Raw genomic sequence first — 27,844 nt, 5'->3', positions numbered from 1 at the left:
CATATGCTCAGAATAATCATAACACAAAATTAGGTTCTTGTCTAATGTGATTTTTATCAACTTTAAAGCTAGTAATCACTAGTTTATCATCAATACCAACAGACACAAAGTTTTGACATTGTGATTTCCAATGTCTATGCCAACTACCTGTGACACAACTAATTGCAAAGGTGTACAGACCTTCTATCAGCCAATGACACACAATTGCACACATAGAGTTCTACGTCTTTCAGCAACACTGGCTGAGAAATCAAAAAGGTTCTTAGAGATTTTACCTGGGAAATATTGGGTTTTGATATGAATTTGGAAGTTAACTCAGTTTTATAATATAGACTATTCACTAGTGGCACATGTATTTATGCCTTCTCTTCTGTCTTTCTCGTCTAACAGTCTTGACTGCTACAGATTACCTGCAACATAACCTCTTTTAAACTGTTATACAGCAAACCCCACATATACTTCATAACAAAAGTTAAACACTACTATTTATTACCATAAAGCAATTCACCGCAACATAGCAATGCAAACAAAACTTATTGAAAAGACTATATGTGGTTATTCTAAATTACAGCTCTTTTGCAAAATTTAACTTAATTTTGCAAAAATCAGGCATTCATGCTGTTTACTCATATATAAATCACCATATTTCCTCTCCAGTAATGTGGATACTAACTTTGTCACTTTTGTTTTCTGCAAAGAGAAAAGCATTTAAAAATATTACTACCATATCATATTTTGTATCTTCCAAGGCCAGGTTCATCAAAATACCACATATGAACTGTTAGAAGAGACTGCAGTCCAATGAAATTAAAATTAATAAAGAATGTATGAAAGACTTACCTCTTGAAAGCAGTGGCACATTATAATGCAAGAGCATATGGAAAGGAAAAAGGTAAATCACTCAAACTACTTGATGCAAAATAGATTCCTTTCTAGTTTGGAATATAAAACTCCATTTGCTCTAAGTAGCAGCAGAGTAAGGAGAGTAGTAAAGAAAATGGTAAGCCAAGACTACAAATTCATATATGAAGAAGATGGACTAAAAATTTCTAAAAAGTGCCTCGTTCCATTATTATTTGTAAGAAGGAACAGGAATGCTAGCATAGTATTATTAATATTCTAAAAATATCAACATAGTTGTTAGATTTCATACTATTAGGATAACTATTTCTCAGTAATGATGCATAATTCATAAGCACTTGTTGTGTCTTATGTTTATTATAAAACTAAATAAATTTGAGTGGGACACCTATAAAAACCAATAGTCCTCCTGCTTTGAATAAAAACATAATCTATCCATTTAACTTTATATTTTTGTAAACTCCTAAATTTTTGGTTACTGGCAATTAGGATTTAAAATAAAGAGTAATAAAAAGTAACAACTCTCAACTGTGAAAGACATTTGCTGCAATCATTTGTAACACTATAAAAATATGGAAAATTCAATAATCACACACTTAGTAAAAAGGCTGACAGTGATTTCAGGAAAAGAGTTTGACACCTGATGCAGGAAATATATTCATTAATACCACAAAACACCTGCTTTTCAAAATGACATCACTGACTAGTAAATAGTAAAATGTGAGATTTATTTTTGATTTCTCTGATCTAAATGCAGTAAGAGAAACAGCAGAAAGAGCACTGCAAATTAAAATGTCTATAGAATTTCACAAACACCACACTTTTGTTTTCATAGTAATCAAGTTTTCATTGTGCTAACACATCAGGTCAACACCTGAAATTAAGTTACTTTTAAATGCAATCGATTTACAAATGCAAAGCAGTAATTTGCTTATTAATGATGCAAAATATGTAACAGTTCCTTTTGTCCTGAATCTTGGACAGTGCAGGACACCAGACATGCGCTCAATAACTACATGTCAACTGACTAAGAAACCACTGTAAAGTCCCTGTAACTATATCACTGCCTACAAAGTTGAAAATAATAAGTCATTTCAGGAATCACCAAAGCTATACCTGTAAAACACAAAGTTTCAGCTTGGTGTTTTCAATATAATAGTTTTCTGTAACCTCAGTTTTGCTTTTATCTCTACAAATTTTCTATTAAGAAGCCTTCCTTATAAAATTTTATGAAATGTTAGGAAGGAGAAAAGATTTTAACTTAAACATTTCCTTCAAAAGAAGTGTTTTTTTCCTACTGAACCTGGAATTTAACAAACAAAATAAACTTTTGTTTTTAGTCTTCCATGAGACTAGCATTTGACAGGCAGCATCTGTCTTTTTAGGGGGCTTCCCAGAGGGTCAGCAGTAAAGAACCCGCCTGCAACGGAGACACAGGCTCGGTCCCGAGGTTGGGACGATCCCCTGGAGGAGGAAATGGCAACCCTCTCCACTATTCTTGCCTGGGAAATCCCATGGATAGAGGAGCCTGGCGGGCTATAGTCCACAGGGTTGCAAAGAGTCAGACACAATTGAGCACACACACTTCTGTCTTTTCAAGATATCTACTTTGATTACTCTAAAATCTATTGTCTTAAAATAGACAAATCAGAAAAATGACAACCAAATGCACCTCAACGCTACATACTATATATCTTCCTCATATGAAAGAAATAACTTTCCTTGAAAGGCACTAGTTTTCCTCAGCATATACATCAAAACTTTCAAGTCACCCACAACCAGAGAACCACGCATAGGGCCCAGGAGCTGTCCTTCCAGACGTGCTCCTTTCTCCTAGCAGCAGCCTGGAACCCTGCCACCTTCTTTTTCAAAGCCCCCAAATTGCCATGGGAGCAGTCCTATGAAAGCACAGCCCCTTCATTACGTGAATTAACATTCAGAAGGGATTATCTCAGAAAGGACCTAACTACACAACTATTTTAATTATATCTTCCTGGGAACTGACATTGGTTAAAAACAATCACGCATGCAGATTATTTCCTTTTAAAAGACACTTTTGTCACAATAAATCTGATCAAAATGACTTTACAGAAATGACTCTGGTTTAAAGGATAGTCACTGGAGTCCAAAAATAAAATAACCATCTATAAATGATGGCTACTGAGAACAGACTTCAATTTTTTAAAAATTTGTGCCACAAAAAATAGAGGAAAATTATAAGGAATGGATTCTCAGAAAGTTATTATAACATTATACATTTAGTGTCTACTGCTTTAAATCTATTCCTTTTAGAAAAATGTTTACAATGAAAGTGTTCTCAAATAATTTGCTTCTGAAATTTTTAAGCCTCCATTAATGTTACTGTCCTCTCATTACTGTTTGCTTTTAAAGACTAAATTTCAGTGTAAGTTTATCTGAAAAGAATGTGGCTTAGCTAGCTGACCTAAGCTAATGCATCATACACAGACATGAGTCAAAAGTAAATTTGTTTTCTGTCTTCAGAATACTTCCTAGAAAAAAAGCTTCTTACAAGCTTCTCATTTCCTCTCTCTTTAGCATGAGATACATTAAGTTGACACAACTGCAACCATTCTATTTCAACTTTTGGTAACTCATAAAAGAATGGAAAAATTGAGAAAGAAGGAGTCAAGATTTGCCTTGCATTATAAGGGCCAGCTGCTCCACGTTGTTCCAGACTTGGAGAAAAAGTTACAGAGTCCGTTACATGATTCATAACAGGTCAAGATGCATAATTAGGTTTGGATTAACCTATAATTGCCTTGCAGAGAGTGCTGTATTGTATATAACATAAAGCTACATTACATGTTAATGAAGCAAATGAAACTTCATTTCCCTTCTTTCAGAGAACAGCTGATTTGGGGGTGGGTGGAGATTGTGTTGCCTGGAAATCACCTGAAAGAAGAGTTTGGTAAGAGCAGAAAGCACCCTCAGCCACCTACCCATTTTGCTGTTTACTGTCACCCTGGGATCCTCTTCGCTGTCCCTCCGCTAGCTCCTGGGCAGTCTCGGCACACACGCTGCTGACTGTGGGCTGCCGTGGGACATTAACTGCAGGTTTACCAGCGCTCAGAGCAGGTGACCGCTGGTCAGCACTAAGGCTGGTGTTAGCATGCGGTCCAGATGCAGCGAATGGGGGAGAGGTGACAGCGGCCACGGGTGGAGGGGAAGCATGTGATGAAGTGGTCGCGTGGGCTGGGGTGAAGGCAGACGATGGTGATGGGATGGATGTGACTTTTGGTGAAGACACGGAACCAAAGGGCCGCGGGGCCTTATTGTAGGCCGTGTTGGTTGTGGAAGTGACTTTGGACACAGCAGGAGATGGAATGGGCACAGGTTTGACTACTTCTTTAGGCTCTCCCTATGTAAAATAAAAACAAACACACACAACACGGCAAAGACATGCGAAACAGATCCACTGAAAAGAACACACGGCTAGTTTGTAAAAAGACAAACACAATTATGTTAGCAGGCCAAACTTCACACGTTTCCAGGTAAAAATAATGAGCTGATAAAATATTAGCATGCATGCTAACTGGTCTCAACATGCATAACACAGATGCACATACTGAGTAGATAAATTTTTTTTTAAAAAATGAAAGGAGTTCAAAATATTTAGGAAAGAGATTAGGAAAGTTATCAAAAAGCCTAAAGGCCAACATAAGTGCCGATTTAGACATATTCCAAAGGAAAATTTTTTTAATACCCCACAGTAAACAAAACATCACTAATCAAAACATTTATTTTAAAATATCCAGAGACTCAACTACAATTCCATCTCTTAAACACGTTTAATTACTCTCCAGAGTACAATTATTTGATTCATGCAGAAGCAGCTGGACATTTCTAACTCTTCAATTAAAAAAAAAGAAGGAATGTTCATTTTCATCTAATTCAGAAATGTGAACATTCTAATTATTTTGATTCAAGAAACTGCTCCTTAAAAATAAAACACAAAACAAATGAAACAAAATCAATCCTTTCCCTTTTCTACAGTCCACCTATTTCTCTCTCTGGAATGTTTTGAGATATTGCTAAAGATGGAATAAAAATTCTTCCCTTTTCCAAAATAAATATTCAAAAGTAACATGAGGAAAAAAAAAAAAGATCTTAAATGTTTCTTCACAGACATCAAAGAAAAAAATAACAACTAAGAAAGATCAGTTCCATCTAAAATTAACAGAATTTGTGTTTGCAAACCCCTATCACAAAGTAAGTGTGAATTTAAAAATAAAACAAGCTTAATCGTCTATGATATTCAAGAATAAGTCCTTCTCATCCCCAAAGAAAAACAATTGAATTCTTTAAAAAGTACATAATGGTAGCTCTATTATGTTTAAAGGAAGAAAAAGTAATCTAATCTTACAGAAATAATAAAGCTGAGGGGGATAAAGTAACTTAATGCCTCAGGGAATCAATACAAGCAAATTCACTGAAAAGGCACAAGTAAAATTAAGGAGAAAAACCCCCAAAGCACAAAACTAGATGTAAATGAACAATGGTTTGGGACAATTTGAAGAGATATATATATATAAGGAAAAAAAAGGGTACTTGCCAAAAACCTAATCCAAGAATACTCTGAAAATATAAAAATGTAATTAAATATTACCAGTAAACTGTCATTAAAGACTTATTGTGACATTCATTTTTGTAATCACTCATTTAATCTGTTTAAATTATTTGAATAAAGAGGCAAATTAAAAGTGAAGGTGAGAAATCTGGATATGAGTTCCCGATAATATATGACACTGGAAATACTATTTAAATAATAAGGAATAACTATATTGTTCAAATAATAAGGAATAATTACATGATAATCCTGTTACGTGTTGATTTTCACTATCCCTCATCATTTTAAAGAACTGTGAGGAAAAACTGTATGGGAAGTATAGACTGTCAGTATGGTCAGAGACAGGAACGGAAGGTAGAGTGGTTCAGGAGGGACAATCAAATATCACCCAGTAATGCTGGGTTAGAAACACACCTTTTGAACAGGAACTGGCTCAAGCTTGGGTGCAGCAGATGCTCTGAGGAAAAAAAAGAAAAAGGAAGAAAACATGAATTTTTGCAAACTTATTAATGAAAGGAAATGACAACCCACTCCAGTATTCTTGCCTGAAGAATGCCATGGACAGAGGAGCCTGGTAGGCTACAGTCCATGGGGTTGCAAAGAGTCGGACACGACTAAGCAACTTCACTTTCACCTTAATATGCTAAATCATCAGAATTTATAGTTTCATAATTCATGCTTTTAACTATTCACAATCTACTAATTAGTTCATGAAACTCAAATGCTGTAAGATCCAATAACTCATACACTAAGTATTCAACAGTTCTCTACACATTCAAATGAGGAAAGACAAACACCAATCCTGTTTGCTAATGTACCCATGTTTAACCTTTAAATTAAGGCTATCCCTCACCAAAATCGGTAAAGTAAAATAAACTGACTTTCAGTAGTTCCTGGAACAAACAACTGATCTCTTTGTCCAACAGTATCTGCCTTCTCTCTTATTATCCATGAATATGCCCAAAGGACATGTGGATCTTTGTATGAAGATAATAAATTCTGGTTGAACTGGCTCACGGAGTATTAATTTTCTATTTATATTTTAAGTGCAGGTTAATGGATCTGTTCTGCTAAAACCAAACTGTAAGTTCTTCCACTAGGCTACAATTTCAGTGAAGGCAATGATCATGGCCTACTTGAGTCTCTATATCAGCATGGCCTGGCATGTATTAATAACAGGTTATCAGTACTGAGCATAGAAAGAAGACAAAAAGGGAAAGAGGACAAAAATCCATGCACAAAAGTATTCTCGTATACAAATTCATTATTTTTAATCTATGCTTTTTTGTATTATTACTGTCATTTTGGTTAGCTTGGACTAATAGTAACGATAATTGATTTGGAGCAATTATCTCTTATAATCATGACAAATAACCAAAGCAGCAGCAATCATTATCCCCATTCTTCACAGGAGGAACTTCAGAGTTAAAGTAAATTACTTCTAGAATGGAGCTAAAGCAACCATCCTTATGTATGATAATACACTGGCTGCAGTCAAGGACAGTAAATGATTGGAGAGTTCCTAATGATTTAAAGCTATTTTCCCAGCATTAAGGTATATATTAGGTTTAATAATGTCAGAAGCAGTCTAACTCCTCTTATATCACACAAGACTGAGGATAAGACAGCAAGTGCAGAATTCAAGAAATATAACCACAGTAGGTAAATAATAAGTGATAAAATTTTAAGCTGCAAATCATGAGATCATTTTACTTACAGAGAAGCTAACATAGGATATTTGGTCTCTACAGTCATAGCCTAGTAGTGAACTCTGATCAGCGTTTTTAGGAGCAACTGAATTTTCCAATAACAACTAATTTAGTTAGCCAGGGCAAGCATGGACTGAATAATTGGCTAACATAATGAGAGACCACAATGGATGCTAACATTCGGTTACTGCTATGTAGAATTACACTCTAAATTGCACAACTTTCCATGTGTGCTATCAATCAGACAATTTTTCTTTTAGCTTATAGGGTTATTATAACAAGCAAAGGAAACAAGTTCAAGAACACAACAGTGGAATCTTTCTTTCATTGAAATTTCACAGTAAGATGCAATGACAAAGGATCTACTTATCAAAACCACCCAAGACACAATTGAAATTTTGCCGTAACAGAGAGGACAGAATCCTTTTTCATCTGGACACTTAAAGGTATATGCAGCTCTTCTATTAACACAAAAACAACATACACAAAAGATGATGTTTAACCTGAACAGAATAAAGTGGTTTCCAAGAAGAATAAAATGCATATATCCTATGTCTATGAAAACAAACCCCTTAGTTTTTTTCTGGGTGTTAGTTCTTACTTGAATAGCGTTAGCAACAACAAAAACCCCAGAATGGTGAGTTTTCACTAACTCTATGGAGTCCAACCTCTTAATCTGTTGAGAACTTAAAGAACAACGAGTCTTACCATATTTTATGGATTGAAAGTTCTACAAAACTATTTCTTAAAATACAGGATTCACAAAAAAATTTAAACTGAATTTTTAATATCTGGCCTGCTCACTTTCTGATAAAGGCCCACAAGGACAATGACATGAAATAAGAAAAGCAGTCAAAGAAAAGAGGAAAACCTGTCCTCAAAATTCCAGGATTGAGTCTATTACACATGAAAATCACAAGCATTATGTTATAGGTAGAAAAAAAAAAGACTGGCTTATAATTAAATATCAAATGAAAGAGCTGACACTACATGCAATAAAAATTAGTTATGCTGGTTTAAATACTTAAATAACTACCAAATGAATCATAGAATCATTAAAACTTAGAAGGCTCCTTGAAGTGAAATGTAAGTCGCTCAGTCATGTCCAAATCTTTGCAACCCCATGGACTATACATGGAATTCTCCAGGATAGAATACTGGAATGGGTAGCCTTTCCCTTCTCCAGGGGATCTTCCCGATCCAGGGATCAAACCCAGGTTTCACGCATTGCAGGTGGATTCTTTACCAGCTGATCCACAAGGGAAGCCCAAGAATACTGGAGTGGGCAGACTATCCCTTCTCCAGAGGATCTTCCTGACCCAAGAATCGAACCAGGGTCTCCTGCATTGCAGGCAGATTCTTTATCAACTGATCTATCAAGGAAGCCTTAGAGTTACTCTATCACATGCCAATCAGATATATGTTTGACCTCTGTTTGAATATTTACAGGAGCTCACAGTTTAAGCCATGTAATTTTTGAATATTTCTGTTAAAATGGCCTTCATTTTAGTACATTATTTTTTAATAAACAGAACAAGTCAACTTGCCCACATTAAAAATATTAGGAAAAGCATTTTTAATGCACAGAATACAAATATAAAATTTGTAACATACACAAGTTACATTTTTAAAGATCAATAGGGTACATAAATCTTACATTTAGGTGTGATTACACACTCTTACAACACTAAAACTATTGTGGGTTGGGAAATTTTGAAAGCATGACAAATGAAATCTTAAAAATTAATGAATAGCAATAACACCAGTTTTTAAAAAATCAAACTTCACTGTAACAAAATGGCCAAATAAAAAGATACAATATCTTTTATTTTCAATAGTGTCAAGATTTTTAAACATATTATACATAATGTTTGTGAGGATACTCTGTTATTTGTTGGAAGGATGACACATTATTACAGCTCTTATGGAAAATAATTTGGCATTTATTTATAAAAAGACTTGAAGAAATCTCAAGCCCCTTCACTTATTAAATCAATTTCTTTGAGCCTATCATAAGGAACTAATATAAAATAAGAAAATGACTTTATGGATAAATATATCCATTCCTTATATTGTATAGGAGGCAGTGATCAAGACCTTCCCACAAGAAAATGAAATTCAAAATGGCAAAATGGCCATCTGAGGAGGCCTTACAAATAGCTGAGAAAACAAGAGAAGCAAAAGGCAAAGGAGAAAAGGAACACCCACTTGAATGCAGAGTTCCAAACAATAGCAAGGAGAGATAAGAAAGCCTTCGTCTGTGATCAATGCAAAGAAATAGAGGAAAACAATAGAATGGGAAAGACTAGAGATCTCTTCAAGAAAATTAGACATACCAAGGGAACATTTCATCCAAAGATGGGCACAATAAAGGACAGAAATGATATAATAGAAGCAGAAGATATTGAGAAGAGATTGTAAGAATACACAGAAGAACTGTACAAAAAAGAACTTCATGACCCAGATAACCACAATGGTGTGATCACTCACCTAGAACGAGACATCCTGGAAAACAAGGTCAAGTGGGCCTTAGAAAGATTCACTATGCACAAAGCTAGTGGGGGTGATGGAATTCCAGTTGAGCTATTTCAAATCCTAAAAGATGATGCTGTGAAAGTGCTGCACTCAATATGCCAGAAAATTTGGAAATCTCAGTAGTGGCCACAAGACTGGAAAAGGTCAGTTTTCATTCCAATCCCAAAGAAAGGCAATGCCAAGCAATGCTCAGACTACTGTACAATTGAACTCATCTCAGACGCTGGTAAAGTAATGCTCAAAATTCTCCAAGCCAGGCTTCAAGAGTAACTGAACTGAAAACTTCCAGATGTTAAGCTGGATTTAGAAAAGGCAGAGGAAACAGAGATCAAATTGCCAACATCCGATGGATCACTGAAAAAGAAAGAGATTTCCAGAAAAACATCTACTTCTGCTTTATTGACTATGCCAAAGCCTTTGACTGTGTGGATCACAATAAACTGTGTAAAATTCTTCAAGAGATGGGAATACCACACCATCCGACCTGCCTCCTGAGAAATCTGTATGCAGGTCAGGAAGCAACAGCTAGAACTGGACATGGAACAACACACTGGTTCCAAATTGGGAAAGGAATATGTCAAGGCTGTATATTGTCACCCTGCTTATTTAACCTATATACAGAGTGAAAGTGAAAGTCACTCAGTCGTGTCCAACTCTTTGCAATCCCATGGACTATACAGTCCACGGAATTCTCCAGGCCAGAATACTGGAGTGGGTAGCCTTTTCCTTCTCCAGAGGATCTTTCCAACTGAGGGATCGAACCCAGGTCTCCTGCATTGCAGGCGGATTCTTTACCAGGTGAGCCACAAGGGAAATGCAAGAATACTGGAAATATTAATAACCTCAGATATGCAGACAACACCTCCCTGATGGCAGAAAGCAAAGAAGAACTAAAGAGCCTCTTGATCAAAGTGAAAGAGGACAGTGAAAAAGTTGGCTTAAAACTCAACACCAGAAAACTAAGATAATGACATCCAGTTCCATCACTTCATGTCAAATGGATGGGAAAAACAACAGTAGCAGTGAGACTTTATTTTGGGGGGGCTCCAAAATCACTGCAGATGGTGACTGCAGCCATGAAATTAAAAGACACTTGCTCCTTGGAAGGAAAGTTATGACCAACCTAGACAGCATATTAAAAAGCAGGGGCACTACTTTGCCAACAAAAGTCAGTCTAGTCAAAGCTATGGTTTTTCTAGTAGTCATGTATGGATGTGAGAGGTGGACTATAAAGAAAGCTGAGCACCGAAGAATCGATGCTTTTGAACTGTGGTGTTGAGAAGACTCTTGAGAGTCCATTGGACTGCAAGGAGATCCAACCAGTCCACCCTAAAGGAAATCAGTTCTGAATATTCACTGCAAGGACTGATGCTGAAGCTGAAACTCCAATACTTTGGCTACATGATGCAAAGAACTGACTCATTGGAAAAGACCCTGATGCTGGGAAAGACTGAAGGCAGGAGGAGAAGGGGACGACAGAGGATGAGATGGTTGGATGGCATCACCGATTCAATGGACATGAGTTTGAGCAAGCTCTGGGATTTGGTGATGCACAGGGAAGCCTGGCATGCTGCAGTCCATGGAGTCTCAAAGAGTCAGACATGACCAAGCAATTGAACTGAATTGAACAGTATAACTTACAACAGTGAAAACTAGGAAACAACTAATTAAATATACAATGAGGAAATCAAATGATGAAACACTATACAATGATTAAAATAATTTTTAGAAAGAATTCTGAATTACATGATAACATGCTTACTTTATGATATTAAGTAAAAAAAGAAAAATATAAAATAGCCTATATGGAGCATGATTAACATATGGAAAATACTGGAAACACACCAACATTTTAGTAGAAGCTCTCTGTGAATGATATGTTTTCTTCTTTCTTGTATTTTTCACATTTTATGCACTGTACATGTTCTACTTCTTATGATAAGTAAGGCTATTTCTCAAAGCAGGCTTCACAGAAAACTACTTTACGAAACACCCTCCTCCCAAAAAGGTTCTGTTATCAGAGAAATGTAGAAAATTTAAAGTTACATAAGCATTGTAACCATAGGGCTATTCAAAGCCTTTAAATGCCTAAAGAAGAAAACACCGTGGATCATGGTCCACACCCATGAGCTTGAAATACTCATTTCTGGAACTCCTGTTTAGAACAATCATTTACTTAGGAAACCTTTCTCAAGGTTGGAATTATGAAAGGGAAAAATCCTCTGAGAAATGTTATTTTAATAAAGAGAGTAAATCTCTGTCAGTCTGAAAAGTTTTCTTAAATCTCCTTTAGGTGGCTAAAATTAGAGAAAGAAACATTACAATCCACAAACTCCTCAAAACCTTTTGTTATAAAAAATATCTTTCTTGACAAGCTGGTGCTTTCTTGATATCTTGTTAAGCAAGATACCCAAATACTCTGAGCATAATTTAATCAATGTTTAAGGAGGAAAATCTCATTTCCTCCACCAAACTGAAATATACATTTCCCATATTCCCTGAGGAGAAAATCCTAATAAATGAATAAGTGAAACTACATCCCAAAATTAAAATTTTTATAGTTGCCTTTCTTTTAAGAACAGTATTATACTGAATATTTGCTCCTCTACTTTAGAAATGTTAATAGATTACTTAAAAGCAAACAATTTTGTAAAGACAAAGTTTTTAAAACTGATGTATAATTGCTAATAATTATTCCTACATTTTTCTGTTCAAATCCTGGAAAATAAGCAATGGTGTAATATATAGATCTCCCGTTCAACCACAGTGATCGTCACAAGTCACTTTTGTGCAGTGTGTGTGTTTGAAACCAGCAGAGATCCTGGCAATGGCTCGGTGCCATGGACCGAACAATCCACTTATTGTTTTCTCTTCCCTTGGTGCGACGCTTCCGCAGGGCAGTAAGCCACGACAGGGAGAAAGGCTAGTGCCTTGGCCTTGTACTATGCTCAGCTCGTGGAATCCAAAGAACAAAGCCCACAGTGTGGTTAGAACAATCTATTTTGAAAGCTGATTGATTTTTATAAGAGCAGTATCCAAAATAAAAATCCCTGAAGCATTACAACCAGTTTCAGAACTTCTGGCTGAATGGTTGAAAGGAGTTCCAAGTTACAACATTGTGTTTGAAATCAGAATTTTGATGCCCTGGTTAGAATAATGTATAGGAAAAATAATACCAAAAATAAGCAATAGATCTAATAAAGATTAAATAAAAAGGATCATGAAAAACTTCACTGTATGAACACTCATTGAATTTTCTAATACTGCTGTATAAAGTAAAACTCTTTTAGCTAATAAAAGTCACTAACAAATGTTCACATTAGTGTTTAAAACTGAGGAATTATGCAACAGAACTGGACTGATAAAGATTACTCACATTACTCATTATGTCTTGGTGATGCCTTCAACCATATCTAATACACTTAATTCATAAACAATCATACAGAGAAGAGAAGGAATTTTAGTTCATCTTCCGTGAGATGAGCTCTATCTAAGTTTCCCACAGCATGGCCATCTTTGGGCTCACTGACCTCTGGACCCATAAACACTAGGGCACATCATTAATCACTTTAATTGCAAAGTTGTCAATTTGCAATAACAAAGCAACTCCAGAGGGGAAAAAAGTGAGCACTCAAGTGTGTAGAGGGATGTCTCTTTAAACCATTTCCCCATATTTAATTGTGCTTCTAGTTAGTCGGCTTTTCTAAAACTCAAACCTTAAACATTTAAATCACTTATGGCAATGCATCACTGGTTTTTTCCCAAATGATTTGAGAACACGTAAGGATTATTTTTCCTACAAACAAAAGTACAAAATAGCTATATATCAGTATGCTGCATATACAGTAGTAGCTATATGTCAGGGTTTCCCAGGTGGTTCAGTGGTAAAGAGTCCACCTGCCTACGGAGGAGACACAGGTTCAATCCCTGGGTTGCAAAGATCCCCAGGAGGAAGAAATGGCAACCCACTCTGGTATTCTAGTGTGGAAAATTTTATGGACAGAGGAGCCTGACCAGCTACAGTCCATGGGGTTGCAAAGAATCAGACACAACTGAGCATGCACGCATGCAGCGTATTATTAACACCACACCTTTCAAAAGATTATACTCACCACATACACATGTATTCATACACACAGTCTCAGCTTCTTTCTCTCTCTTTGCACTTTCTCTATTACTATCTGAACCACCAGGGAAGCCCCTCTCTATTACTATGAGTACTAAATATAGAGAGACAGAAATAATAACCGAAAGTCCAACAGACTTAGTAGAGAAAGAAGGAAAAAAGAAAAGCAATGGAATTGCTAGAAGCCCTCTGAGTACCTGGGGCCTCCTCTACTGAGGCTTGGCTTGAAAATGAAAGGGGTGCTGAAAAATTCACAACAGGCAATTACCACTTGATATTAATAATTACCTCTCTGTGTAAGGAAATGGCTTTTGTTGTAAAGATTCTTTTCCGGTGGTTACAAGAGTTGATGGGGCTTGAGAAGAAATTTTCAGCGACCAAGTTCTAAATCAAGCCTCAAAGTGAGGCAGGGAGGGGCTGAGGAAGTAAGGAAGGGAAGAAAAGGACTTCTACTGAGCTTCCCTGACCAGAACGATCACAGCATTTTCAAGATGGAATATAAGGGGCTTGTGAGAGAAAGGAGCATTAGGCTGAACTTAAAATGACAGCACAATTTCCTATTATGCAAACAATGAGAGGATCACAGTACACATTACACGTACTGGGGTCTTATTAGGAGCGCCACACTAAATTAGAGGCCTTATACACAAGGCATTGCTTAAGTTTCAGAAGTAAAGTCTACAAATGTTAAAGAACTTGGATCACTAAAAGGTTTAAGGCCAATATCTACATTATCCTTCCTCTGATATATCCATCTCACATAGCAGGAAGCAGCAAATTAACAAATATTTCTTCATCTCATGATGTGCTGCTTTATTTTCCATGGTTGAAGCTCACCAATTTAATGCTATTAAGATCTTTAGAATTGTAAACTGAATACTGATCAATTTAAATGAATAGTTTGAGTGAGAGTTTTATATATTACTTGATATCCTTCACTTGAGATCACCCTTTCATCTGGCCAGCCTTCAATAATTTTGAGCTGGAAGAGGCATATAATAAGTCAATAAACACGTTTCACACAGTGATAAATGCAAAATTTCCTATTATTCTACTTGATTCTAAATGGAAAAAAATTATTTTTTAACACTATATTTATTTCCACAAAAGCATTTTTATCAGGGAAGAAAGTTTTATCTGTTTATTGTGCCTCATGTCCACACTCCAAATAATCTCAGCATCACTTAAGGGGAAAAATGCACTTTTCTAACTAGTGTTTATAAAATAATTTCTATAAACAAGAAAGTTGAAGAGATTATATAACATCATAGGTATGTTCAAATTTCAATAAAAAGTATTTCAATGTTCAGGATAATTCATTCTTATTAAAATAAAATTTTTATCAAGTAAAAATACTATTTCAATAAAGGGTTTATATAATACAAGGAGGCTATTTTGTATGCCCCATTGTTAAAAAAAACAGCAAACTTTTCTGGAAAGGGTGAGACGGTCAATATTTTCAACTTTGTGGGCCACAGGGTACAGATTCAACTACTCTGTTCTGCCATTACAGCAAGAAAGATGGTCCAGACAAAATGTGAGTGAGCACGACTGCGCTCCAACGAAGCTTCCATTTATAAAACAGGCAGGGGGACAGACTGTAGGCCACAGTTCGCTAACCCCTACTTTACATTATTTCATGGTTTTGACCATAACAAACATTCTAGTAAATAATCTTACATGACCATGGCTCTTTTGGAGTCTAAACCTCATAATCATTTTGTATAAAGGAAAACCTGGAATTACAATCTGTTCAGACACTGACTGGCATAAGATATGAGAGTTGAGCTTCTCATTATTCTTTTGGCAAGACACCACCTTTCAATCCCTCTTAATTCCTCTACTTCAAACTTTCATACTACTTGCCACTGAATGACCCATCTAAATTTCCAAACCACCCAATCAAATAAAATTCATACCATAGGGCACTGATACTGAAGCTTGGAGAAGGGACAGGTTTAATATTCTTGGATTAAGGGTGACATTTCAAGTACTATTTTTAACTTTGCACCTCAGTTCCTTTGCTAATACATGATAAAGTCTACTAAAGACCTCTCTCACCTTCTGCTTCTATGTATTACAAATGCAACTGTGTAAGTAATGTTTTTCTTTTTTGTTCTAAAAAAAAAAAAGGTGCACCATGCTTTCTGTGAGAGAAGCTGAGGAGTATAATTTCCTTCTTTTCCAATTTTTCACCAAAATTCTGTATTTTATTTCATATCAGACACAATTACAATACTTTTAGGACTGATATAAACAATCTGTAGCAGAGTTTCATTCACTCAAAACCTACTAGGTTTCTATCTTCCTTATGGCACTTTTATTCAATATACCTTCTCTTCCAGCTCCAATCGAGTAGAGAAAACAAATTTTCATCAAAATAGTAAATACTTCATTACTAATAAGAAACTAATAGGATTTGCAAAGCAAATAACCTACCTGTGAAACATTAGGAATTCCATTTATACATTTATTCCATTTATTCTTGGCTTTTTTCATGACATTATTAAAATACCCTTAACAAATGCGCTTAAAATTCATTAAGCCCATTTAGAGAAGAAATTCTCTTAAAATCTCTTAAAATTCATTGAGAGAAGAAATCAATAACAAATCATATGCACACATGGATTTTCACAGACATCTAGCAATACATAAGAGTCAGATGCTGAAGAACAGGATAAAAGCAGCATCAGTTCAGTTCCATTCAAGAGCTCAGTCATGTCCGACTCTTTGCGACCCCATGGACTGCAGCATGCCAGGCTTCCCTGTCCATCACCAACTCCCAGAGCTTGCTTAAACTCATGTCCATCAAGTCAGTGATGCCATCCAACCATCTCATCCTCTGTCGTCCCCTTCTCCTCCCACCTTCAATCTTTCCTAGCATCAGGGTCTTTTCCAATAAGTCAGTTCTTCACATCAGGTGGCCAAAGTATTGGAGTTTCAGCAGCATAAGCAGGCACAATTCATACCCTGATGTTTGTCTACCTATTTTTTTTCTTCCTTTTAGGAAAAGCTTAGGGCCTTAAAGAGACAGAGAGATCCTCCTATCTTTCATACTCAGCCTTTTCTCTTATCAAGCTCTTCACTGATACAGGAATACTTTGAAAAACAGGTGAAACACTAAATAAAGGCTCCAAGTCTGTGAAACCAACAAAATTAAATAGCTATAGTTTCTTTGTTAGCACAAGGACAGTAATTCTTCCCCTATAAAACTGTTGAGGATGGAACGAGGTCATGAATGTAACACATCCAGCAGTGACTGGCACAAAGTAAGCAGTGACAGACATTAATTTCCTACCCCTCATGCAGAAAATACGAGCCTCGATTTCTGGAAATTATTCCATTTGGATTATATACTGTCAGAGCCAAGCCAAATTATCTACCAGGGTATGTTTCAAGAGAAAACAACAACAAACTAGAATTAACAAGAAAATACCACTTAAGTGAATACATCCCAAATGCCAATAATTTCATTTTGCCCATTACATAAACTACCTCATTTACTTTTTCTAAGAAAATAATATTGTTCTCATTTTAATTACAGGAAGAAGCAACTCAGTTAGGTTCAATAATTTGACCATAGCTTAGAATTTTAAAACGGTAGAGCCAAGATTTGAACCCAAGATGCTTCCAGATGCTTTAAATGCAACTCCAACACTCTGCCTTCTAGGAATAACATCAAAGTGAAAGCCACAAAAGTAACTTTGGTGAAGAACTACAGACAGAAATGCTTTCAAACAATGAATAATTATTAATTTTCTATTAACTAAAAACTATTCTATTTTCAATCATGTTATTTACAGAATGCCCTCTTTGTTTTAATTCATATAAAAACAGAAGTTACTCATGTAAACCACACATATATGTATAGATATTTAGTTCACATACAGATATACAGAGGTAGATGATATATATACAGATATCTTATCTACCTATCTGATTCTCCATCTATAGAAAGTACACATTTTACAACTTGAACAATACAGACATTAAAAAAAAAAGTTTAAGTTCTTCACAAGATTCCCAGTTAAGGGTTAATAAACATGCAAAAACAAAGAAACAAGAACCTTCAGTGCATTCTTCCATATTTTTCCAGAGAAGAGGACTATTTTCCCATAGGAATTCTCTAATAACTTCATTTCCCAGCAGGATGGAGCTGAAGGTTCCTTAATAAACATCACTAACCTGGGTACTAAACTAAACTGGGTTTCTGATTAAGATAGCAGCTGGCTTCTGGGTTAGTGGCCATGCAGATCCCAAGATACATATCTTCTTGTGGGTATGTGTCAAAAACTTTACATTTCTATCTCTTCTTCCTGGTGAACTTGAGAAAATAAGGGATTGGCATCACAGTCCCCATTATACCTACTGATGGTGATGTGCTACCAGTATCCCTGAATGAGTAAGACTGCCAGTCTGATGAGTGCCCTGTGATACAGGGGTGCATACTGCACGTGCAAGATTATAGAAATAACTACGATGCCTGCTTTTCAATTTGGTTTAGCTATATATATTCGTGGCAAATAGATGGGGAAACAATGGAAACAATGAGAGACTTTATTTTTGGGGGCTCCAAAATCACTGCAGATGGTGACTGCAGCCATGAAATTAAAGGATGCTTGCTCCTTGGAAGAAAAACTACGACAAACCTAGAGAGCATATTAAAAAACAGAGACATTACTTTGCCAACAAAGGTCCATCTAGTCAAAGCTATGATTTTTCCAGTAGTCACATATGGATGTAAGAGTTGGACTACAAAGACGGCTGAGTACTTAAGAATTAATGCTTTTCTCAGGCATCCAACCTGGGCTGGTGATCTGTTTCACCCTAAATATACATGTTTCGATGCTGTTCTCTTGAAACATCCCACCCCCGGGTTCTCCCATAGAGTCCACAAGTCTGTTCTATACATCTGAGTCTCTTTTTCTTTTTTTGCATATAGGGTTATCGTTACCAACTTTCTAAATTCCATATATATGTGTTAGTATCAGGCCTGGTGCACTGGGAGGACCCAGAGGGATGGGGTGGAGAGGGAGGTGGGAGGGGGGACCGGGATGGGGAATACATGTAAATCCATGGCTAATTCAATGTATGACAAAAACCACTGCAATGCTGTAAAGTAATTAGCCTCCAACTAATAAAAATAAATGGGAAAAAAAAAAAAAGAATTAATGCTTTTGAACTGTGGTGTTGGAGAAGACTCTTGAGAGTCTCTTGGACTGCAAAGAGATCCAACCAATCAATCCTAAAGGAAACCAGTCCTGAATATTCACTGGAAGGACTGATGCTGAAGCTAAAACTCCAATACTTTGGCCACCTGATGCAAAGACTGACTCACTGGAAAAGACCCTGATGCTGGGAAAGACTGAAGGCGGGAAGAGAAGGGGACAACAGAGGATGAGATGGTTGGATGACATCACCAACTCGAAAGACATGAGTTTGAGCAAGCTCTGGAAGTTGATGATGGACAGGGAAGCCTGGCGTGCTGCAGTCTATGGAGTCACAAAGAGTCGGACACCACTGAGCAACTGAACTGAATATATATTCATATATTCCTAGTCACTGAGTAATACATTTTTAATAGTGTTCAATTCTTTTTGAATCAGCCTATACTTTTATAAACAAACACATACCCTTATGTTATGGTCAGAACCTAACTTCTGTTTACCCTACCGATCTGTTATAATTACTATGGGCTTCTCTATTACCATAAATTACTTTAACCTAGCACCTTCTTATTCCTGACCTATGTGTATTACACCTACTGTCACTTCAAGCCCAGGGCAATACCCATGCTATATCTTTTCCTTGATTATTTCATTGATTAATTAATTCCCCAAATATTTATTGAGCCCCTAAAGAGCAGGTTCTGCTGTAGCAGATGGCACAACAGCTATGAATAATACAGACAAGATCCCTACTCTGAAGTTGCTTATGTTCTACTTGGAAGAAGCAGGCTAAACATAAACAAGCAAGGTATGTCACATGGCAATGATGTAATGCAGTATAGTAAAGCAAAACCGGGGCATGCTAAGTCACTTCAGTTGTGTTTGACTCTTTGAGACCCTCTGGACTGTAGCCCGCCAGGCTCTCTCTCCATGGGATTCTCCAGGCAAGAATACTGGAGTGGGTTGCCATTCCCTTCTCCAAAAGCAGGGGCGGGGACACATTATTTTATATGAAGGAGCCAGAGAAGGTCTCTGAAAGATGAAATCTGATAAGAAACCTGAAGCAGAGAATTCCAGGCAGACCATAACATAGCAAGTGTTAAATCTTGGAGGCAGGAACGTACGAACGGGCTGGAATGAGAGTAAAAACAGAAAGAGCAGTGAGAGAAAGCCAGAAAGCCAACGAGGAGGCAGAACACATAAGCTACTTCACACCACTATAAAGACCCTGTCTTCTTACCCCTCTAAGTCAGATGAAAACGTATTCCTAAATATAGTACTTCATTTTGTAAGAAAGCTAAATCCAAATCTCACATCAAAGGAGTAAATCTCAACACAGTGCCAAGCAATAAAGTAGCCCGTAAGTATGCTTGAACGATATAAGCTACTACTTGCGTAAGGAAGGAGAAAAGACAGGGACTAAAACTTGTCCCAGATCTTAAATATATAAAGACAAACAGAATACAGATGGAAAAGAACAAAATAACTAATTTGTTCTTCAAACATCCAAAGCGTAAGATAATGCTCTTTGAGGCTCACTTCTATATGCTCTCTGTCCTGTGTTAGTACTGGAGACACAATTTTGCCACTAACTTTTTCCAGATACATCACTTTTTCTATTCTTGTCTAGGCTAAACAAATTAAATTGTGAAATTTTTCGGTAAAGTAAGTATTTTTAGGTATTTCGGTAAACTTCAAGGGGACAAGCATTCCAACATTTAGTACAGCCTTATTAGGAAAACAAAGTCAGGCTGCTGTCTCGTGGAAAGCACAGAAATGAAAACTTTTCATTCTTTATAGTCTAAACTTAGGTTTTTCCATTTATTTAACACTTAAAAAATAACTTGGGGTGGGTTTAGGTTTCCTAAAAATCTAGAGTACTCAGAGTCTAGGAATTTAAAAATTAATGATCAAATGTGGCTATTTTAGTCACAGATAAGCCAGATCTATCCTTAACAACTTTAAGATGAGCCCTAAATTTCACACTTATCAGTTTAGAAGTACAATCATCCTTATCACTGAATCTTACTAAATTAAAAATTCAAAGTAGTCTGTATGATAATAATATCTAAATCTGAAAAAAAGGAAAATATAAAGCTGATAAGTGTTCAAGTATTTGTTCATCTTTTAAAATTCTTATTTGTGATTAACTTCACAACTATTCTATCACAAAGAAAGGACTGAAACAGAGTCAGTTGTTTCTTTTATTCAAAAAATTTTATTTCTGTTTATAGAATTTTTAAGTTTTCCAATGTTAACAAAGCTTTGTTTTTTTTTTAAAGCAAAGGGAAGATATTAAACATTGTATATTCTCTAATACCTCTGTCATTACAGGAAGAAAATTTGAAACTCTAGCAAATTAGAAACACATTCAGCCTATGTTACCAAAAGGTAATAAGCTTATTATCCTGAGACAATTCATTCTCTCCACCATGCTGTGAATCTCATATATAAAAATATCCCCAAATAGTGCTTCTTAACAGTAAACAACTCAAAATATATATGTCTCATCATGCAAGTTCAACAACCCCCAAACTGGTCTACACCTTTCAATGGGACAAATCCACTTATCAAAACCTTGAAAACTGGCAATGTCAAATTGCTACAAAAACTTATAAATGCTTCTTCTCAATTTCAGTACTCATCCCATTGTAGACCAGGAAGAAACAAACTGGCACCAGTGTCCAGGGGCTGCAAATTGAGTAGCGCCAAAGTAGACCACTGTTTTCAAACTTTTCATCACAATACAGTGAAACGTGTAATTTCATGACCTAACTGGTACAAATCTGAATCAACAAAAACACGTATTTTCACATGCAATCCATTATAATATATTCTGTTCTAGTCAATTTTATTTACAAAACAAAAAAGGGGGAGAGGAGAACCTGGCCCTGACTCAAACTGAATGCATATGAGCCTCAGTTTGATGAACAGTATTTTGAATCTCTTGACTAGGGGCAGGTGAGGGGGAGGGGAAAGAAGGCAGAGAGCTCAGAAGGGTTTGGAAGCTTGATAACAAACATGATGGTTGCCTAACAGGCCACACAAAAATACTCATTGAACTGAAACAGCCAATTCACAAAACAATATTAGGCTAGTTTTAACTTGTGGAAAGTATTACATTCAATAATATCCTTAAAGGCACAAAATAAACAGTTGTAGCAACAACAATTAACACAAGAGTCTGGCTCGGACATGTCTTAAAGCTCCATCTCACCAAATTTGCTTTTGACACAATTACAATCACTGACGAGAACAGAACTGCTGACCACAGGCTACCATATGTATTATATTGTTCCAACAAATCCACTGATCAAAACCTTGAAAACTGGCAATGTCAAATTGCTACAAAAACTTATAAATGCTTCTAGCAAGTACTTGAAAACAACTGGATGATGAACGTTTTCCCTGTTTGAAAATATGTGAAAATTTAGAGAAGCCAAACACCAATACTTAACTCTCAGGACAAGCAACTTAAAATATATTTGATTCTTTAGTGAGAGAAAAATACATCCTCACTGTTTCCCTTACACTGGCGTTAAGCATAGGGCTTCCCAGGTGGTGTCAGTGGTTAAGAACCTGTCTGCCAATTAAAGAGAAATAAGAGACACAAGTTCGACTCCTGGGTCAGGAACATCCCCTGGAGAAGGAAATGGCAATCCACTCCAGAATTCTTGCCTGGAGAATCTCACGGACAGAGGAGCCTGGCAGGTTACAGTCCATAGGGTCACAAAGAGTCGGACATGACTGAAGCGACTTAGCATGCACACACAATGTTAAGCGTCCCCTAAAAAGTCTCTAGAGAACAGAAATAGGAGACTCCTGTCATATTTACTTCCTCTTTTCAAAGATTCACAGAAGGACCTAAGACCTCACAAAAGATTAGAACCAATTCAGAAACAAACACACAATGTGCTCTGTACTGCGATCCTTAGAAAAACATTTACAATAAAGAAAAATGCATTTTTGTAACTGATACCAAAGTTCCTAATTCCTTTCAAGACGATAATGCTTCTTTTCTTCCATAACTATTCTGATATTTAATTCTTTTGGTCGCTTTTCTAAAATGCTCTTGTTAAATACTGATCGTGAGCTTTTAGTGAAAAGGACTTTCTCTTAGTTTGAGCTGTCTACCTGGAAAGGGCTGTCCAGTGGTGATATTGACACCGTCACAGGGGTTCTTTCGTAGGAGAAGATGAGGGCGATTGCCTCCAAGGTGCCTTGCAGCTCAGGGGAGCGTGAACACCTCTGTAACACAGCTTGCATCATACACTGTTCTTTTTCTTTCAGAAAAACTGTCTACATTAGCTAACTCTTTCATTGCTCTTAAGCATTTATTACTTATAACAAGATGTGAGACTCAGGACAGACTGGCAAATAAGCCCAATACCTGCCTGAAAGGCAAGCAAACCATAAGTAAATTTTAAAAATTCTTAACCTGGTCACTTTAATAAGCAATGTAGTCCCTAGAATGTCCAGTATCTCAGAGTTGAAAGCAGATGTCCCAGAATCAAATCTTAGCGTAAGTAGCTACAGTAGGGAGTCCCCAGAGAAAAAGAACAAGGCACGGTTTTCTTGACATAAGAGAAACCATTTTTGGCCCAAACTGTTCTGTGATCTCAGCCTGGCCACAATGCTTGCTTGAGAAAGATCTTAGTAATTAATGATCGTAAAGGAATTAAGGGAATTCAGGAACAAGTGAAAAGCTGTCAAGAAACACTAGTCCAATGACAAAACAATGTCCTAGTTCCTTCTCAAGGGATATGCATAACCATCTGATAACATATCTGAGTTCTGCAGGAACCAAGGCCCTAACCCAGGTACAGGATGCTAAAACCCCAGACTGGTGAGAACCTAAGGAAGGATGATGTGGACCTTTTCTGACCCTCATGACTTCAGTCAACTAAAGCTTGGCAATTGCTGCCCCAATTCTATGCTGAATTCTCCTCTGTTCAGACCCCCTTCATGAATCTGCATGCACACTTAGCTTAAAAGGTCCCTGATTTTGCCGTTCACGGAGACACTGCTTTTGATAAAGATCCCCAGGGTTCTCCTTACCTGCTGCAAGTCATAAATCTTTCCTTCTCCTGATCTTTGGCTTGGCTGTGTCTTTTGGCTTGACCAAGAGGCAAAGCTGGTTTTCAAGTAACACTAATTCCTCCATTCACTAGTTATCTGAACTACAAGTTACTTAGGCATTCTCTCTCAGTTTCTTCACATGTAAGTTAAGAACAATAACAATACTAATCCATCTTACAGGACTTTGTGAAAACTAAAGGAAAAATGTCTGTAAGATATTCAGAATAGTGCTTGCTCCACAAATACACACTCTTTTAATGTCAGCCATGATATTTATCATTCTCCATGACATGAAAGCTGAACATAAATTTTGTAATCTTCCAGGCTCTAGGATTTTGTAAGAGTCTAACATTAAACACAATATAGGTTTGTGAAAGCCAGTTCACAGGTCCCAATTGAGAAAATGTCCATTCTTGGCTGCTGTAAGAATGAGAAAGTATTGGGGGAGTTCTGGCAGCAATGGGAAAGAGAACTCACTTCCAAATCATCCATAATATACAGTCATCCCTAAGTCCCAGAATGAAACTAAGGTCTACTGGTTTTCTAAACAGTTCTTTCACCTGGCAACAATGCAGGGCTTGGTGATGATACATTGGTTCTTATAAAGTTAGATGGAGGAGAAAGGTGAGGTCAATGACTCTCCTTTTCTGCGATCCCCTCGCACACTTCCCTGAACACAAGGTACAATACTGAGGCTCGCCACGGCAGGTGATTCTGGGCACCTGTCTGCACAGGTCATGTAAGGAGGACAGTGCAGGCCTTGGATGCCTCTGAAATCATCGCCATGATCAGCAATGGAGCCTGCACAGACCGGCCAGAGAACATGCTCTGCTCCCAATCCCCAAGAAAAAAAAATCCAGCATATTAAACTTCCTCCACAAGTGCTTCCAAGTACTAAAGTTCTATGAACAAAAAACTTCTGATGACACAAACACCAAAGCCAAAAAATATGTATGTTGCTGTATGTGTTCTTCTCTTTCATTTGCATCAAGGGTTACAAACCCCAAGGCCCCATCATACAGGAGAAAAAAATAAATAAAAATTACAGATCAGAGTTTGCAGCTGTGTTCACAGGCCACACCCAAGGCTGCGTGTGAGCTGCATACCTCAATTAATGTTGGGATCCATATTTAAGGAAATTAAAACTTCCATTTTAATCTTTGTTCCCGTTTTGACATGCACAAAATCTAAGGGTTTGGCTGCTCTCACACATGGCCTTGTTTTCAGCTGTCTGTCACATAAAATTGCAATTTAGCACCTTAGCAATCTCCTGTTTTCTAGGTAACCAACGCCAAAGCAGATAGGGCATATGCTTATGCTTTGGTACTCCTATGAAAACAAAAGATGACTTACTGCACCTTGTAGTTGAATTATGTATCTTAATGTTAGTTCTGAAGAAAAGAGACTAGCAGTTAAATGTGCAGGAACACTGATGCATATGGTTATAAGAAACCAGTTTTTTAGAGGGCACATTCATCGAGGCAGGGCAGACTTGCACTAAAAAGAAGGTCTAGCTGAGATCATTACAAGAAAGAGGATTAAGTGATGCCATGTATGTAAACCATCTAGCACTATACCTATAACTCATAGCCAGCAAATAAAACAGTCTAGAATTTGCATGGCATTCCCATGGATTTATAAAATAAATCTACTTCACCATTATTATCTGATACTTCCATAGGCAGGTGCAGTGTAAGCAGTGTATCTCACTACCCTGGCACTTCAGCAGTGACTGAAATAAAAGAGTCAAATGAAAAAGTTTATTATATGAAAGATAAAGTAAAAAGCAGAAGGATTCTTCACACTAATATTCAATTTTACTAGGCCACAATTCTATAATATCTCCTAAAGAGAAGTACCATTTGACAAAGTTACAATCACTGGAGACTAAATACATATAATGTGGCATGTTACAGAGGCATTTAATTACATATTGTGACAATTATTTTTTTAACGACAAAACCTGCTCACAAATTTGATAATGCTATGCCCTTTCTTAAAACTATGTTCTCTGAATCACTATGCCATATACCCAACAGTAATATAATATGATAAGTCAACTATACTTCAATTTAAAAAAACTGTGTTCCTATACCACGTACATTTTTCAAAATTACAATTAAAGAATTATGTTAATATATGTTGATTATTTTATTAGCCAGTGTAGCAGGTCCGTGATGGCGGGTACCATATCTATCTTGTTCATCTCTATATTCCCGAAGTCTGTGTTGAGAAAAGGCATTATCTTTGTGTGCATGACTAGATAATGCATGTGCATGACATGACTCTTCTTGTCTGTCTGACTAGAAGAGCACATAATAAATATGTTTGTCCTCTTTGGATGGCACATGAGTTTCTCATTTTCTGCATCTTCCAAATGATTTTCAAGAAAGGTGTAACTATTTTACAAATAGGAATAAGCCACTAAATACTTTTTTAAGAGAAAAGTGTTTGAAATAAAAGATAAGAGAACCCAGTGCACCAGCCCTGAGCACTTGTCTCATGCATCCAACCTGGGCTGGTGATCTGTTTCACCCTTGATAGTATACTTGTTTCAGTGCTGTTCTCTCAGAACATCCCACCCTTGCCTTCTCCCACAGAGTCTAAAAATCTGTTCTGTACATCCAACTAATAAAAATAAATGGAAAAAAAAAAAGAGAGAACAAGGAACACAACAGCACTAATTTGAAAGCCACTTAAACTCAAATGATTTTGTAATCTCTTAATAGAAGATGGACTCTAGAGGGATTACACATCACGTACCCACCTAAAAGGACACAGAAAAGCAATTAACTAACTTTAAGTAATAAAATGGTGAAAACTGTATAAAGACGATAGAAAAATGCTAAGTCCAATAATAAAAGGGAAGATGAATGTCTCATCTCTAGCAAAGAGAATGTGATTGAGAAGACATTATCTGTCAAGATAACCTTGTGGAACAATATAAATAAATATATAATGTGAAAGAAGGGTGTTTTTTTTTTTTTTAGAAAACTATTTTCAGAAAACATTTTCTCATTTCCCACAAACTTACTTAATCCATTCATCCTCCAATGCCACATCTATACAAACTCTCTGAAATGCTAAAAGTATTTATGTGTATACCCATGGAAATGAAGAGCCTGCAGTCATTGGCCCAGCACACCAAGCTAATCCACAGACCGGGAGGGCCACAGTTCACATGCTCTTTTAGGACCCACAATACCTGAAAGTGTTCTCCGTGGGATACCGGGGCACTCTTGTTGAATGGATACATTGAATTCTCCAAAACTGAGCATTTACATTCTATGAATGAAAAGACTGGATACAGATTTTTAAAAATACATTGCTAAATAATCTTCCCAAAACGATGACACTGACAAATCAGCTAGAGAAATAGAGCTAGAGGTAAGGTAAGATGCTTACCTACTGAAAGAAGTTAGTGAATGATAATTAAAACTGATGAGTCAAGAGCCAGCATTTGAAGATTATTTAGAAATGCAAAGGTAAATACCAAAAGAAATAACTGATTGCCTCTGATGCAAGAGAACAGATAGGTGGAGGTGCAAAAAAGGGACTGTTAGAGAGTTTTTCTGTAAATAAGCCTTTTAAATTCTTACACTATTTGCATAAAACATTTTGATTAAAAATAAAGTTTTAAAAATACATTTGGTGATTCAAAATGTAAAATAGGTAGAAACATTAGGAATATATATAAAGAGTGAATTTACGAGTATCACATAAGAAAATTGTTTACTAAAAAAACAAAAGAAACCCATATCTACCAACATATAAACCT

General features: G+C 36.5%; 1 protein-coding gene across 10 annotated transcripts in view; it reads right to left on the bottom strand.

Moving 5' to 3' along the window:
• PDLIM5 (PDZ and LIM domain 5) overlaps positions 1-27,844 on the bottom strand; it is a 231,114-nt gene that overhangs the window by 90,385 nt on the left and 112,885 nt on the right. For 4 of the 10 annotated variants that reach the window (XM_070452156.1, XM_070452155.1, XM_020906712.2 and 1 more), the window contains 2 exons: positions 5,864-5,906; positions 3,822-4,240 (listed from right to left, as the gene is read on the bottom strand). In XM_070452156.1, the coding sequence (XP_070308257.1) occupies positions 3,822-4,240; positions 5,864-5,906 (462 nt within the window). Of the gene's footprint in view, positions 1-673; positions 691-3,821; positions 4,241-5,863; positions 5,907-27,844 lie in introns of all 10 variants that reach the window. The other 6 variants (XM_020906817.2, XM_020906777.2, XM_020906785.2 and 3 more) reach the window with 2 other exon arrangements.

Source organism: Odocoileus virginianus, chromosome 21, assembly GCF_023699985.2.
Source record: "Odocoileus virginianus isolate 20LAN1187 ecotype Illinois chromosome 21, Ovbor_1.2, whole genome shotgun sequence".
NCBI lineage: Eukaryota > Metazoa > Chordata > Mammalia > Artiodactyla > Cervidae > Odocoileus > Odocoileus virginianus.
The sequence above is the reverse complement of the archived record's forward strand: the minus strand, read 5'-3'. Positions and strand labels throughout refer to the sequence as shown.